The sequence below is a fragment of the Rhinoraja longicauda genome, chromosome 2 (assembly GCF_053455715.1).
Source record: "Rhinoraja longicauda isolate Sanriku21f chromosome 2, sRhiLon1.1, whole genome shotgun sequence".
Taxonomy (NCBI): domain Eukaryota; kingdom Metazoa; phylum Chordata; class Chondrichthyes; order Rajiformes; family Arhynchobatidae; genus Rhinoraja; species Rhinoraja longicauda.
Window position 1 is genome coordinate 85,689,447 of NC_135954.1, and position 14,973 is coordinate 85,704,419.

Below are 14,973 nucleotides of genomic sequence, written 5' to 3' on the forward strand. Positions count from 1 at the left end.
AAATTGACAAGGGAGAGTCAGTGGATGTGGTGTACCTCGACTTTCAGAAAGCCTTCGACAAGGTCCCACATAGGAGATTAGTGGGCAAAATTAGGGCACATGGTATTGGGGGTAGGGTACTGACATGGATAGAAAATTGGTTAACAGACAGAAAGCAAAGAGTGGGGATAAATGGGTCCCTTTCGGAATGGCAGGCAGTGACCAGTGGGGTACCGCAAGGTTCGGTGCTGGGACCCCAGCTATTTACGATATACATTAATGACTTAGACGAAGGGATTAAAAGTACCATTAGCAAATTTGCAGATGATACTAAGTTGGGGGGTAGTGTGAATTGTGAGGAAGATGCAATAAGGCTGCAGGGTGACCTGGACAGGTTGTGTGAGTGGGCGGATACATGGCAGATGCAGTTTAATGTAGATAAGTGTGAGGTTATTCACTTTGGAAGTAAGAATAGAAAGGCAGATTATTATCTGAATGGTGTCAAGTTAGGAGGAGGGGGAGTTCAACGAGATCTGGGTGTCCTAGTGCATCAGTCAATGAAAGGAAGCATGCAGGTTCAGCAGGCAGTGAAGAAAGCCAATGGAATGTTGGCCTTCGTAACAAGAGGAGTTGAGTATAGGAGCAAAGAGGTCCTTCTACAGTTGTACCGGGCCCTGGTGAGACCGCACCTGGAGTACTGTGTGCAGTTTTGGTCTCCAAATTTGAGGAAGGATATTCTTGCTATGGAGGGCGTGCAGCGTAGGTTCACTAGATTAATTCCCGGAATGGCGGGACTGTCGTATGTTGAAAGGCTGGAGCGATTGGGCTTGTATACACTGGAATTTAGAAGGATGAGGGGGGATCTTATTGAAACATATAAGATAATTAGGGGATTGGACACATTAGAGGCAGATAACATGTTCCCAATGTTGGGGGAGTCCAGAACAAGGGGCCACAGTTTGAGAATAAGGGGTAGGCCATTTAGAACGGAGATGAGGAAGAACTTTTTCAGTCAGAGGGTGGTGAAGGTGTGGAATTCTCTGCCTCAGAAGGCAGTGGAGGCCAGTTCGTTGGATGCTTTCAAGAGAGAGCTGGATAGAGCTCTTAAGGATAGCGGAGTGAGGGGGTATGGGGAGAAGGCAGGAACGGGGTACTGATTGATAGTGATCAGCCATGATCGCATTGAATGGCGGTGCTGGCTCGAAGGGCTGAATGGCCTACTCCTGCACCTATTGTCTATTGTCTATTGTCTATTGTTCAAAGTGCATTCTACACTTTCAATCATAATTTTCGGTTTGAAGAGGTGTTCTTTTAAATTCAAATTATTTAGATCTAATTCCTGAAACATTTATGTAATCCTACATGTTGTTCAATTTAAAGTGACTACTTGGAGATAATAATGCAGTGCGTTGTTTACATGTAGTCACTTTGGTTATCAAATTCACCCTGATTAATTATTTTCCTAGGTAGAACATGCCCACACTGTTAAACCCTCTTTAATAAGAAGAAATAGGTTTTCAGATTTCTTTTGTGGAGGTGGGACATTGTTGGCCATTGCATATGTATATAAAGTCCAAACTCCATGCTGATTATTAATATAACTATTTAGCTTTATTTAACATAGTAACTGAACAGACCATCTTTGCACTGCAGAATGCTGTGGGGTTTAGGACATTAAATCTAGTTTACATACTCTGATACAAAATCGGCTTGGTTAAATAATAGAACAAGCATATCATTCCATTCTTCATAAATGTAACAATTGATTCCAAATGGAATTTGTATCAAATCTTCTTATACTTGGACCATCTACCGTTTCTGCATCTCACCATCTCCATCACAGGAGACAGACTAGTGACTGACAACTACTACAAACCCACTGACTCCTGCAGCTATCTGAACTACACTTCTTCCCACCCTGTCTCCTGCAAAAAGTCTATCTCCTACTCCCAATTCCTCCGTCTATGCCGCATCTGCGCCCAGGATGAGGTGTTTCACACAAGGGCATCAGAGATGTCCTCATTCTTTAGGAAACGGGGCTACCCCTCTTCCATTATAGATGAGGCTCTCACTGAGGCCTCCTCTATATCCCGCAGCTCTGCTCTTGCTCCCCCTCCCCCCATTCGTAACAAGGACAGAATCCCCCTTGTCCTCACCTTCCACCTCATCAGCCAGCGTATCCAACAAATTATCCTCCAACATTTCCGTCACCTCCAATGGGATCCCATTACTGGCCACATCTTACCATCTCCTCCCCTTTCTGCATTCCGCAGACCGTTCCCTCCATAACTCCCTGGTCCACTCATCCCTACCCAAACCAGGCACTTTCCCCTGCAACCGCAGGAGATGTAACACCTGTCCCTTTACCTCCCCCCTCGACTCCATCCATGGACCCAAACAGTCTTTCCGGGTGAGACCAGCACCTACTCCAACCTCATCTATTGTATCCGCTGTTCCAGATGTCAACGTCTCTACATCAGCGAGACCAAACGTAGGCTCGGCGATCACTTCGCTCAAAACCTTCGCTCAGTCTGCCTTAACCAACCTGATCCCCCGGTGGCTGAGTACTTCAACTCCCCCTCCTAGTCTGACCTTTCTGTCATGGGCCTCATCCAGTGTCATAGTGAGGCCCACCGGAAATTGGAGAAACAGCCCCTCATATTTCGCTTGGGCAGCTTACAGCCCAGCGGTATGAACATTGACTTCTCTAACTTTAGATAGTTCCTCTGTCCCTCTCTTCCCCTCCCCCTTCCCAGTTCTCCCACTGCCTTCCTGTCTCCACCTATATCCTTTCTTTGACCCGCCCCCCCCTGACATTAGTCTGAAGAAGGGTCTCGACCCAAAACGTCACCCATTCCTTCTCTCCAAGATGCTGCCTTACCTGCTGAGTTACTCCAGCATTTTGTGATACCTTAGATTTGTACCAGCATCTGCAGTTATTTTCCTACAAATCTTCTTTCATGATCATTTCAGGTTGTCCACTGGTCTTGCTTAAATGCATTAACAATGATATTCTCAAATTATTTGCAAATTAAAAAATAAATCAATTCTTATCAATTCTATACATTATTCCTTTACAAACTGTGATACAAATAGGTGTGTGTTTATAGGTCAAATTGGAAATGTGTGCAATCATCTGAAAGAAGCTCTGTTCAGATTTTGATCGACTTCATTCCCGCAGAGAATTAAATCCTTTGAGAGTATTCTTTGATCTGGTCTAACGTTTGTTACTGGCCATGTTGATACACATCGCACAACATTCACTCAATTTTTCCTTGAGGCAACCTGCAGAAATGGCTTCAAATAACACACTATAATATGAACAATGCTAATTTATGACTTAAATCCCAGTTGGTGTTTTCAGTTTTACAGGTTGGAAAGTAAATCAGGGAATGATCGATTATAAAATGGATTTAGAAACATAAATCATTCAAAACCTTTTTGTGTATTTCGACTGATTGAATAGGGTTTGAAATTGCTGCTGCCTGAAGAAATTATTAATTAGATTGGATTGATTAGTAGGACTGGCTGTTACAGCCAGTTAATAATAGACACTTGTATGTGGGGAAAGCACTGGCTACTTTACATTTAGCTAAAGGAGCTGAACAAAGACAAAATAATTGCTGCATGGACTGCCAAGTAGTAATATTATCTAGTCCATTGCATCAAAAGACTGTTGCCAAAATGATCCACTAGGTACTTGTTTAAAAACTGAAAACTACAAGCATTTGCATGTCAAAGAATTTGGAATTAGAGTTTTGTATTAAAGTTTAAAGGCAATTTCCACCCAATAAATAGTAACTTAGAAAGTAGAAGTGGGAATAGGCCTTTCAGCACTGGGCCTATTACACCATTCAACATGATCATTACTGTTTCAACCTTCTCCCCATATCTCTTGAACCCTTTAGCATTAAGAAATATGTTTATTCCCATCTTGAATATATTTTAATGATTTGGTCTCCGTGGTCGTATGTGGTAGAAATTTCACCTTGATTCAACCTATATCCTGAAGTTGTGGCCCCTCAATCTGGACTCCCCAGTCAGCAGAAATATCTTCCATGCAGCTGCTGGTCTGTCTTTCCTCCTGTTCAAATTCCAGAGGTTTCTACGTGATTCAATATTCTTCTAAACTCCAGTGAATATAGGCACAATAGATCCAATCTCTTCACATATGTAAATCTTGTCATCCCAGGATTCAGTCAGGTAAACCTTTGCTGTATTGCTTTCTTCCTCGGATGAAACCAGAACCAGATTCAAAACTCTTGATGTTGTCTTACCAAGGCCATGTCCATTTACAGCGAGACATCCTCGCCACTTTAACCCTATTCGTAATCGGTGATGAAACAATAATGATGATGACTGTTGCTGGCTTGTTTTTTTGTACCCAAAAATAGTATCACAACTTTAATTATTTTTAGAACAAAAACATAAAAGATACCCAGAAAGACTGTTTATTCTTTCAGAGAGATGACAAAGGTTCAAATGCTGAATTATTGCATCCAATGCCAGAAAACACTTTCTTGCTAGTTTTCCTTAAAGGTCTCTGTCACCTTCTTAATGTGCATCAGATTATCTTCACAAAAAAGTACCATGGTAGTTGCAAAAACAGGAGAGGCGTTTTTAAAAAATATTGTTGAGGAATCTTTGCTATGTGAATTTATATAGCATATTTAGACATCCAGTGCTCAGTGCTACATTCTAACAATCTTTCAGTTAACAGGTACAGTATATAAGGACTTTTCCATTGCAAACACAACACCTGCAAGAGTATCTCTGTCCCCTATTCTTTGAGATATTTCATAGGACACATTATGGTAGCTCAACACTGATCAGGATTTCTCGCTTTCTCAGTCTGTTATAGCATTACATTGGCAATATTAATAAATTCATATATTATTACTCCATAAATTCCACAGAAATGGAAAGGAGACAAACGAATGGTCTCACTTAAAGGGTGAGGCAAAAACAGGAAGAAAGTTCCGTTTTAGTATCCTGACTAAAAGACATTATTAAAAAGGAGAAAGGTAAAAGCTGTAGAAGTATTATAAAACAATTTGTAAATTGTTCAAAGTCCGGTCCACATTCTGGATGTACTTCGATCCAGATAAGGCCCAAGCTGCTGCAGAGCCTCCTCCGTCCCTCGACCAGCTCGGCCCACCAACCAACGTCCCTCTCCTTGCCCGACTGCTTCTGTGTCTTATCTAATTTCCATTTGAAAACCCTGATTGAATTGGTTTTCACTGCACTTAGGTACAGATCCAGACCATGTACTGTCTCAGTAATTGTTTTTCCTCTCAATGCTCCTTTAGTCTGTTGCACAAGGTCTTAAGTCTACACCGTTGGTTCTTGAATCATCTGCTAATGGAGTCAGTTTCCCTGTTTACTTGAACCAGTCATGATCTGATACACCTGTCATATATCTTCTGATTTTTGTAAAGTACTCTAAATGCCCAGATGTAACAACTTCAATAATAGCTTCTAACATTTTCCCAGTGGTAGATGGTAAGTTAACTGGCGTGTTTTGCTCTCCTTTCTTTCCCCCTTTTATTACTCAATAAAGGAATTACATTTGCTGATTTCTTTCCTGCAAAACTCTCAGAATTCTGTAAAATTAAAAGCAATGCATCAACTACCTCACCAGTGATTTCTATTAAAATCCTAGAGTAAATTCCAGGAGAAACCAGGTACTTGTCAGCCCACAGCTCTAACACTTTAGACACAAGGAACTGCAGATGCTAGTGGGGACGCTTCTTCAGACTGATTGTGGTGGGTGGATGGGGGGGGCAAGGAGAAAGTTGGAAGAGAAGGGGGGGGGCAAAGCTTCGCAAGTGCTAGACGGATACAGGTGAGGGGGAAGTGGGGGGGGGGAAGAGTGTTGATTGGCAGATAGTTGGACAAAGGCCTGATGAAAATGCAAAATGTATAGGTTTAGGGGCAGGAAATAAGTCTCTTGGCTCTGTGAGCCCGCTCCACCAATACAGATCTTGGCTGTTCTAATTAGAGTCATACAATAATGAAGCAGGCCTTTCAGCCCAACTCATCCAAATCTTTCCCAAACATGTACCTCTCCAAATGTTTTGAATGTTGTAATGTACCTGCCGCTACTACATCTTCTAGTAGCTTGTTTCTCCCTTTGTGTGAAGTTGCCCCTCAGCTTCCTTTTACATCTTCCCCCCCTAACCTTAACCCATGACCTTTTGATTCCCCTCCCTTGGGAAAAAACACAATGGCTATTCACCTTATCTGTGCCCCTCATTATTTTATAAACCTTTATAAAGTCACGCCTCAGCTTCTACACTCCTGGGGAAAAAAATGATAAACCGTCTCTCATTATAACTTAAACCTTCCAGACCTGGTAACCTCATTGTAAATCTTTTTTCCACCCTTTCCAGTTTAATGACATTCTTCCTGCAGTAGATTAACGAGTGCCCAAATGTGGCCTTACTAACATTCTGTACAGATGTAACATGACATCCCAACTCCTGTACTCAATACCCTGAGCATTGAAGGCTTCAATTGCCTGAAAACAACGTATGGAAAGATTTCTTCAACAAAAATAGTGTCATGATTTTGCCAGTTTTACACAAGAATTGTTTGAATGAAACTCATTTATTTTTTAGTGTTCTGAAATAAATCTGTTCCTAAATCCAGTGAAACTGTTTCTCTGTTCACCTTTTGGATTAAAATGGAACCATAGTTAAATATTCAAAATGAAAAATATTAAAAATTTATAGATCATTGTTTCTGATGACAGAAGACGAATTAACGATTCAGTTCTCTGGTTTCTTATATACTTCTTGTTGTGGCAGTTGTTAAATTACTTCTTCCGACTAAGGTCATTTTCAGTATTGAACTGGTAATCAGGCTTTATGGCTTCCTGCATCAGTTCATATAATTGTCCAATTTGATCTTCATTAAACCTTTGCAATTCATTTGTTGTGAGATTGGCTCCATATCGAACCTTCTGCGTTTTCTCCCTCTCCTTAATCTGTATCTGCAGTACATCTGCATATGCCTGCGCAAAGAAAAATCAGAGTGCTGATTAGGGATCATTAAATTGGAAAGTGCCTCATTATCAATGATGCTTTACTAAACAGGATAAAATTAAAGATGTTAACTAGACTATGAACGTAACAAAGACTATTGTCTCTACCAAGATTAATATTCATGGCGAGAGCTGTACAGCACAGAAACGGGCCCAGCATAATTTAATGACTCTATGCTGACCATGATGGTTATCTACGCTAATCCCATTTGCCCCATTAGGCCTGCATCCCTCTACTCCTTTCCTATCCAAGTCTAAGTGCCTAAAATGCTGCAATTATATTTGCCTCTACCACTTGCTCTGACACATAATCAGCATATAACCAAAATTTGTGAGACAATGTGCCTCTCAGATTTGACCTATCTCCTCTAGTTTTAAATTGCTCCCCCCCTAGTATAAAGACTATATACCCTATGTCTCTCATAATTTTATATGACTCCAATACGGTTGTCCTTCAGTTTCCTACATAGCTATGGGAATAAACCCAGCCTATCCAATCTCTCATTATAAGTAAAATCCCCTATTCTAGACAACATCCTGTTGAATCACTTCTGCACTTTTTATAATGCTACCACATCCATCCTGTAGTGACAACCAGAACTGTACACAATGCTCCAAGCACTGTCTGACCAATGTGTAGGAAGGAGCTACAGATGTTGGTGTACACCGAAGATAGACACAAAAAGCTGGAGTATCTCAGCAGGTCAAGCGGCATCTCTGGAGAAAAGGAGTAGGTGACATTTCGGGTTGAGACCCTTCTTCAGACTCCCTCAGAAGAAGGATCTCGACACGAAATGCCATCCACTCCTTTTCTCCAGAGATGTTGCCTGACCCGTTGAGTTACTCCAGCTTTTTGTGGCTGTCTGACCAATATTTTGTATTGCTGCAATGTGGCATTCAAAATTTCTGTACTCAGTGTCTCATTAATAGGTTTAAAAAAAATATTTAACTTATTATACTTTAGGAGGGATACCTATTGGGGAAATATTTAAAATTCTTTGTTTATTTGAAATGTGGTTCATGTTTCTTCTTAGCTTAAACTGTATTTTTAATTTGATCTATTTTTATAAACTATATCATGCACAGCTAATTTAAGCTGTTTCTTTAATTGGCTGTACAGGAAGTTTTAGTTTAAAGTTGCATATCTAGTTGCTGAAAACTAGCTGAAATGACTGCAATGAGTACAGGTCCAAATGCAATCAATTAAGGGAGATTTTTTCAGCTTTATTTCTATCCTGAATAAAATGTCATTCAAAAATATAACTTTTAATGTGTATACAGATTTTTTTTCAGTAAACCTTATTCAAAATGGAAAGAAAATATGTTTTCTTTATTTAGATATTCTTGAAGATTCTATTCAGCCAATGGCACCAGATGAATTTAATTTAATTTAATCTGTAATAAACCAAGGTCAGCAAGAATTAAGAGTCATGCAAATAACAATGCTTAAATATCAGTCAGTCACCATTTTTTTAAACCAAAACACTCCTAATAAAATCTGATTGAACTGTGTGTAAAATTTCAGGCCTTTAAAGAAATTCCCACAAGTGAAGAATCATTACAGGGAATAGAAAAAAGTTTCAAATTAAAAAAACAAATTAACAAATATAAAAACGATGTTTTTTTTATTTCAAAAGCCTACTGAATTTTACAAATTGTAAATGTCACAAAATCCCCCTTTGAACATTGTATTATATCTCATTTATTTAAGCACTTATAGATATTATAGTCAGTGCTAGAATGTACAAGTAAGATCTTGGATGACTTTCGCCATATATATTTATAATTTTACAATTAGAACTTATATTGAAAATAGTTACTGGAAAATGTTGCAACAGCTTGACCAAATAAAGGAGCATTTCTGTTATGGTATGAATGGCACACTTAGTATATTAATGTGGTGATTTAAGCTTTTAGTTTATTTTTCGCTAAAGTGCATGTACGTTTGCCTGTATGATACAGAATACATTTCTGACAGAATTACATATTCATTCCTTCTTTCTGGAACATTTAAATGACTCATGAATCACTAACAAGGCACCCTGGACTGACTCTTGACTTATTTTGACATTTACACAAGTATAGTATATCATGCTTCAAAAATCTCACAATTCCCCTTCTGAGAAACATCCATTAAGAAAATTTAATTTACAACCCAGGAAATTAGAAATTTCCGATGTTATTAGTTATAATTCATCTTTCTCCTCCCTGTGAACTTGCACTAATGCAATCAAGAGACACTTTGGGATTCTAAATAGCAATAAATCTGTGACCAGTTACACTTTTGCTATATTAGCCATTTACATTTTTTAATAGGCAAGATTCTGGGTTGAATCAGATGGGGACAGAAAATGATTGTAGTGTGTTAACGAATTTACCAAAAATCAATCCTCCTCAGTTTTTTAGAGACAAGATGATCAAGAAAAGGAAGATGAAATCAAAAACAAGTGCCTTGCCAAATTCAATAGTTGGACCCAATCATTTTTTAAAATCCATTTCCTGGCTTTAGCCAGCCAAATTATAAGGTTAGCTCACAGAACCGTACGGGACAGGAACAAGCCCTTTGGCCCACGATGAAGTTGATGAACATCCCTCCATTCCCTGCATATCCATATGCCTATCATAAAAGCCATTTAAATGCCACCATATATCTGCCATTATCCTTGGCAGTGCACTCCAGGCATTTCCCACTCTCTGAGTCGAAAAAAAAACTTGCCCCAAACATCTGCTTTAAATTTTCCCTCTCACGTCAAAACTATGCCCGTCTTGACATTTCCACCCTGGGAAAAAGAATTTTACAGTCCATCCCATCTATGCCTCTCATTATTTTATACATTTCTATTAGGTCTTCCCTCAAGTTTCCTCTCAAACTCTGACACTCCAGAAAAAAAATCAATCATAGTTTGTCCAAGCTTTTCTTATATCTAATACCCTCTAATCCATGCAGCATTCTGGTAAACGTCTTCTGAGCCCTCTCCAAAGTCGCCACATTCTTCCAATGAAGGGGTAACCAGAACTGCATAATACATGAAATGCAGCATAACCAATGTTTTATAAAAATGTAACATGACTCTGACCCTTATACAATGCCTCGTCCAATAAGGGCATGCATGCCATACCCTTGCTAAATGTGTCCAATTATAGGTGTCCACCTATTACCTGCCATACTTTGTCTTGTTTCTCCTCTCTCCCAGCTTTCTTGTCCCCTGCCCTTTCAATCTCAAGAAGGGTCCCAATCCAAAACGTCACCTATCCGTGTTCTCCAGAGATGCTGCCTGACCTACTGAGTTACTCCAACACATTTCGTATCATACACCTTCTTTGCCATGCTATCTACTTGCACTGCCACTCTCAGGGAGCTATAGACTTGGGCCCCAATGTGCTGCTGTGGCTCCACTCAGTGATTTATGGAATCAAGAGTTTACAGCATAGAAACATGTCAAATAAACCGGTTTAAAATTTGTTTAACATTTTTGCTTCAGCAGGTCAAACACATCTATTTATGGGTGTGAAATTCCCAGAACTGGTCTGTGCGAAGTTAGCTTCAGGGTTCCACTCACTGGGCTAAATTTTAATGAGCAAAAACATTGTGGTTTGAGTGCAAGGCTAAAACAGGAAATAGGTGGCTGGCTTCCACTTCACATTTGCCTTCAGCATGTCTGAAAGAGCAGTCTTTGGGAAAGGCGCCCTCTTAGCTTCCAGGTGCTAGTTGCTAAGAGCAATACTGGAACAACTTTTGCTTTATAACTGGGCCACAGATTCCCAGACTGAGAGAGATATGTCAATTAAGTTGGTAGAAGTCAGTTCAAGTAAAGATCCGGTTAAATATTCAATATTCTCATCTATTTTGTCATCAATTACAAGGAAAATCTTGGTTTACTGTATTATTGATGAAGATACTTTGTACATTCAGTGTCACTTTCTAAATATTTGAAGAGGAGTTCATTCATAAGGGAATAAACACCGGTTGAAAGGTCATCAGCTGAGAGCAAAGACAAGTGCACTCAGTGCAACCGAGAGGCATAGGTCACAAAACAAAACGAATATATAATCCAAGGGTACATGATCAGTTTCCTTAATTTAATCCAAGACAAACTACAGCCAGTTGGACCTGTTAGCCAGACATTACCACTGGTTGTCAAGGTTATTGCATGTTTTTGCTGCCAGATCCTTCCACCATTCTGCCTTTCTTGGATCCAAATTATGTCGTAGTTTCTTCGTAAAAGCATGATGACTGCTATTCAATTTATCAGAACTGCCATTATGTCGAATTTGCACCCAATTATATCAGTAAGACAGCTTCCTGCAGGTCCATGTGGCAATCTGGGCATTCCTAGAACAACCAACTTAAATACAAATGTTTCCAATTTATTGATGTCAAGTTAGCATGCATGTGTGCCCAAAATTCCTGGCCAATGGTCATGACATTTCATTGTATGGTAGTCCAACTTTCCTGATATCTCTTTCTATCAGAAAGGGGACATTACATAACAGAGTTTTTCCATAAGCAACTTGGCTCACGACACTAGACAGGAACTTATAGATTCTGCAGTGCAAAAGTGAAAATTATATCATTATCAATTTGGGAATTGAACACTAAAGATGCACTTAAGGAACTGGAGGTGATTTTCAGTATGCACCAGCCATGCCCTCCAGAATGGCCGTGCTTTTCTATGGTCTACAAGAAAACTAATTTGGATTAAACAATACAAAGAGAAATTGTGAAGCATTGTTTTCAGGATCTGAAACTTCCTGAAATGTGCCAAACAAACATGGTAATTATGTAGGAAGGAACTGCAGATGCTGGTTTAAACGGAAGATAGACACAAAATCCTGGAGTAACTCGGCGGGACAGGCAGCATCTCTGGAGAGAAAAATGAGTGAAGTTTTGGGTCTGAAAAAGGGTCTCAACCAGAAACATCACCCATTCCTTCTCTCTAGAGATGCTGCCTATCCCGCTGAGCTACTCCCGCGTTTTGTGTCTAACATGGTAATTAGTTTAGTAAGATATCTCAGGTAAAGATCCAATTAAATATTAACACTCACTGCTACTTCAGGAAATGCCTTGTTTACAGTAATCAAGACTCAAGAGTATTTTATTGTCATGTCTTAAAACAGAACAATTAAATTCTTACTTTCAGCAGCACAATATGTAAACATAGTACTCTGTAAACACCATATTAAACAATTTAATTTATATATATTTTAAAATAATAGCGTAAAGACAAAAACAATGTCCCCTATATGTAGTTTGGAGCTTATTTGAAGGTTGTAGCTTAATGGTTGTAGGGAAGCTGCTGCTCATGAACATTACAGTTTTTCGGCCCCTATACCATCTTCCCGATGGCAGAGTGAAATTAGATTGGCCAGGGTGGTGTGGGTCTTTGATGACGCTGGCTGCCTTTTTGAGGCGGCGACTCTTGTTGATCCCTTCGATGGTGGGGAAGAGTAAGAAAATAACTGCAGATGCTGGTACAAATCGAAGGTATTTATTCACAAAATGCTGGAGTAACTCAGCAGGTCAGGCAGCATCTCATCAGAGAAGGAATGGGTGATGTTTCGGGTCGAGACCCGATGATGGACTGTGATGGACTGGGCAGTGTTCACCACTTTTTGCAATCTGCTTCATTCCTGGGCATTCGAGTTGCCAAATCAGGCCGTGATGCAACCGGTCAACATATTCTCTACTGTACATCAGTATAAGTTCAAGAGAGCATTCATTAACATACCAAATCTCCTCAATCTTCCAAGAAAGTAAAGGCGTGGATGGGTTTTCTTTGTGATTGGGTCGAGGACAGATCTTCAGAGATATGCCGCCCTGGAATTTGAGGTTTTTGACCGATGAAGATAAGTGTGTGGATCCTCGACCTTCCTCTTCCAAAGTCAACAATCAGTTCCTTGGTTTTACTGACATGGAGAGCAAGGTTGTTGTTCTGGCACCATTTGGTCAGTTGATCAATCTTCCTCCTAGACACTGACTTGTCAACTGTAATTCGTCCTACAATGGTGGTTTGTCGACAAATTTGAAGATGGAGTTTGCATTGTGTCCAGCTACACAGTTGAGAGTATAGAGTGAACAGAGCAGGTGCTCCTGTGCTAATGGTATTGAGGAGCAAGTGTTGCTGCCAATTCGTACAGATTGTGGTGAGGAAGTCGAGGATCCAATTGTCGAGAGTTGTGCAGAGACCCAGCTCCCTGAGTTTGCAAACCAGTTTGTAGATGATTGTGTTGTGCGCCGAGCTGTAGTCTATGAATAACATATGAGGTTTTATTGTCCATGTGGTCCAATGCAGAATGGAGAGCTAGTGAGCTTGCATTCTCCCTTAATCTGTTATAGCAATAGGTAAATTGTAGTGGGTCCAGGTTCTTATTGCCGTAGGAGTTTTTATGCACCATGCCCAACCTCTCAAAGCACTTCATCACCATGGACGTTAACTGCAATTTAGGTGCAATTTAGAGATTTTTGAGGAAAGGGAGGAGGAAGATGAGCAACTGTGCAATGAAGCCAATATATTCTTAATGACTCACATTGCTGTCCCAGATCTCCTTAATAATGCAAGATTTGCTTATGAATACACAATTGTATCCACATTACCAGAAAATCTAACAGCAATTTTTCTCTCTTAAGCAAACTCCCTTAGCCACCGGGTGCCCTGCAATTAACCAACTATCCCTTTAAAAATCTCCAAATTACATGGCTAGTGCAAAACACTCAGGAATGTGTAAAACAAGAAAATAATGAAATCCACACAAATATTTAGCAAACAACAGAAACTTAAATAATGTTTTCATACTGCCCATTGCATATTATGGAACCACAAAGATTTAGTTCTACTTTGTCTATTACTCTGACTGGATGAGTCCGTGGCTTCAGGAAAGGAGACAGCAAGCTGCTCATATCCCTCCTTAAACATTTCTCGACTGATGTCTTCCCAGTGCATCGATTCAAATGATTGGAGCATTCAATGGTCCATGACAATGGACCTTTGTTTATTGAAGATTATATCCTCTTGAGGCTTGTGAACTTCATGCCCGAGGTGAATTCTACTTAACTCTGAACTTGTCCTGATTCACTCGGAAGGCCTGTCAGTGTAATGCCCATTGTCAGCTGCTATTACTCAATCATTCCCGTTTTGATCAACTGCCCAAGGGAAAAGCATTTGTTTCTAGTTGGACAGAATTTAGACCTGTGCCCATGTTATATAACCTCTTTTCTGATCTTGTTCCCACCATATAATAAGCAAACCAACCGTTTTTGCCTGCTTTCTCCAAAATATCCCAGAGTACTCATGTTATCTTGAGAAATTGCAAGCCTGCTATCTTCAGAGCGAGAAATACACTGCTAGAGGAACTCTGTGGGACTGGAAGCATCTGTGGAGGGAAACAAACAGAAACGGACAGCGGGACAATTCTTTAGACTAATGTAGTAGAGGAGAGAGAGCTGGTAGAGAGAGATGGGGGAAGGGATAGGATAAGAACGAGCAAATGACAGGATCCAGGAGAGGAGAGATTAATTGGCAGATGAGTCAAGTGGGAAAGAGAAAGGAAGGGATAGTAACCGAGGCTGTAGGTGACGTGAAGAAGCAAGAGTACAGACTGTGGAATATGATATAGAAGGAAGATATGAGTGAAATTTGGAACCAAAGGAAGAATGGTGAGTGGATGAATATGGAGTAGTATTGGGGGGGGGGGGCAGAGGAAGAAGGAGATGGGGAACAGAGGGGTGGGAGATGAAAGGATGGATGAGGGGCAAGGATCTGGGTCATGGGGACAAAGAAGTGGGAAGTAAGGCAGTGGGGGGGTCTGGTGGGGGAAAATAAGTAGACAAGACTTGGAAGCGGTCACCTGAAATTGTAGAATTCAATGTTCATATTGTTGGGTTGTTGGCTATCCAAGTGGAATATGTGTTGATCGTCTATTTGCATGTGACCATCCCAGTTTAGGAATGT

The 14,973-nt window shown here is 40.2% G+C and overlaps 1 protein-coding gene across 1 annotated transcript in view; it reads right to left on the reverse strand.

Annotated features, from left to right (window-relative positions):
* Window positions 1-2,741: 2,741 nt before the first annotated feature.
* The window catches only part of sdhaf3 (succinate dehydrogenase complex assembly factor 3), a 31,296-nt gene continuing 19,064 nt past the window's right edge, over window positions 2,742-14,973 (reverse strand). The window contains exon 2 of the mRNA XM_078422373.1: window positions 2,742-6,994. Within this exon, the coding sequence (XP_078278499.1) occupies window positions 6,797-6,994 (198 nt within the window). The 3' untranslated portion in view covers window positions 2,742-6,796. The remainder of the gene's footprint in view (window positions 6,995-14,973) is intronic.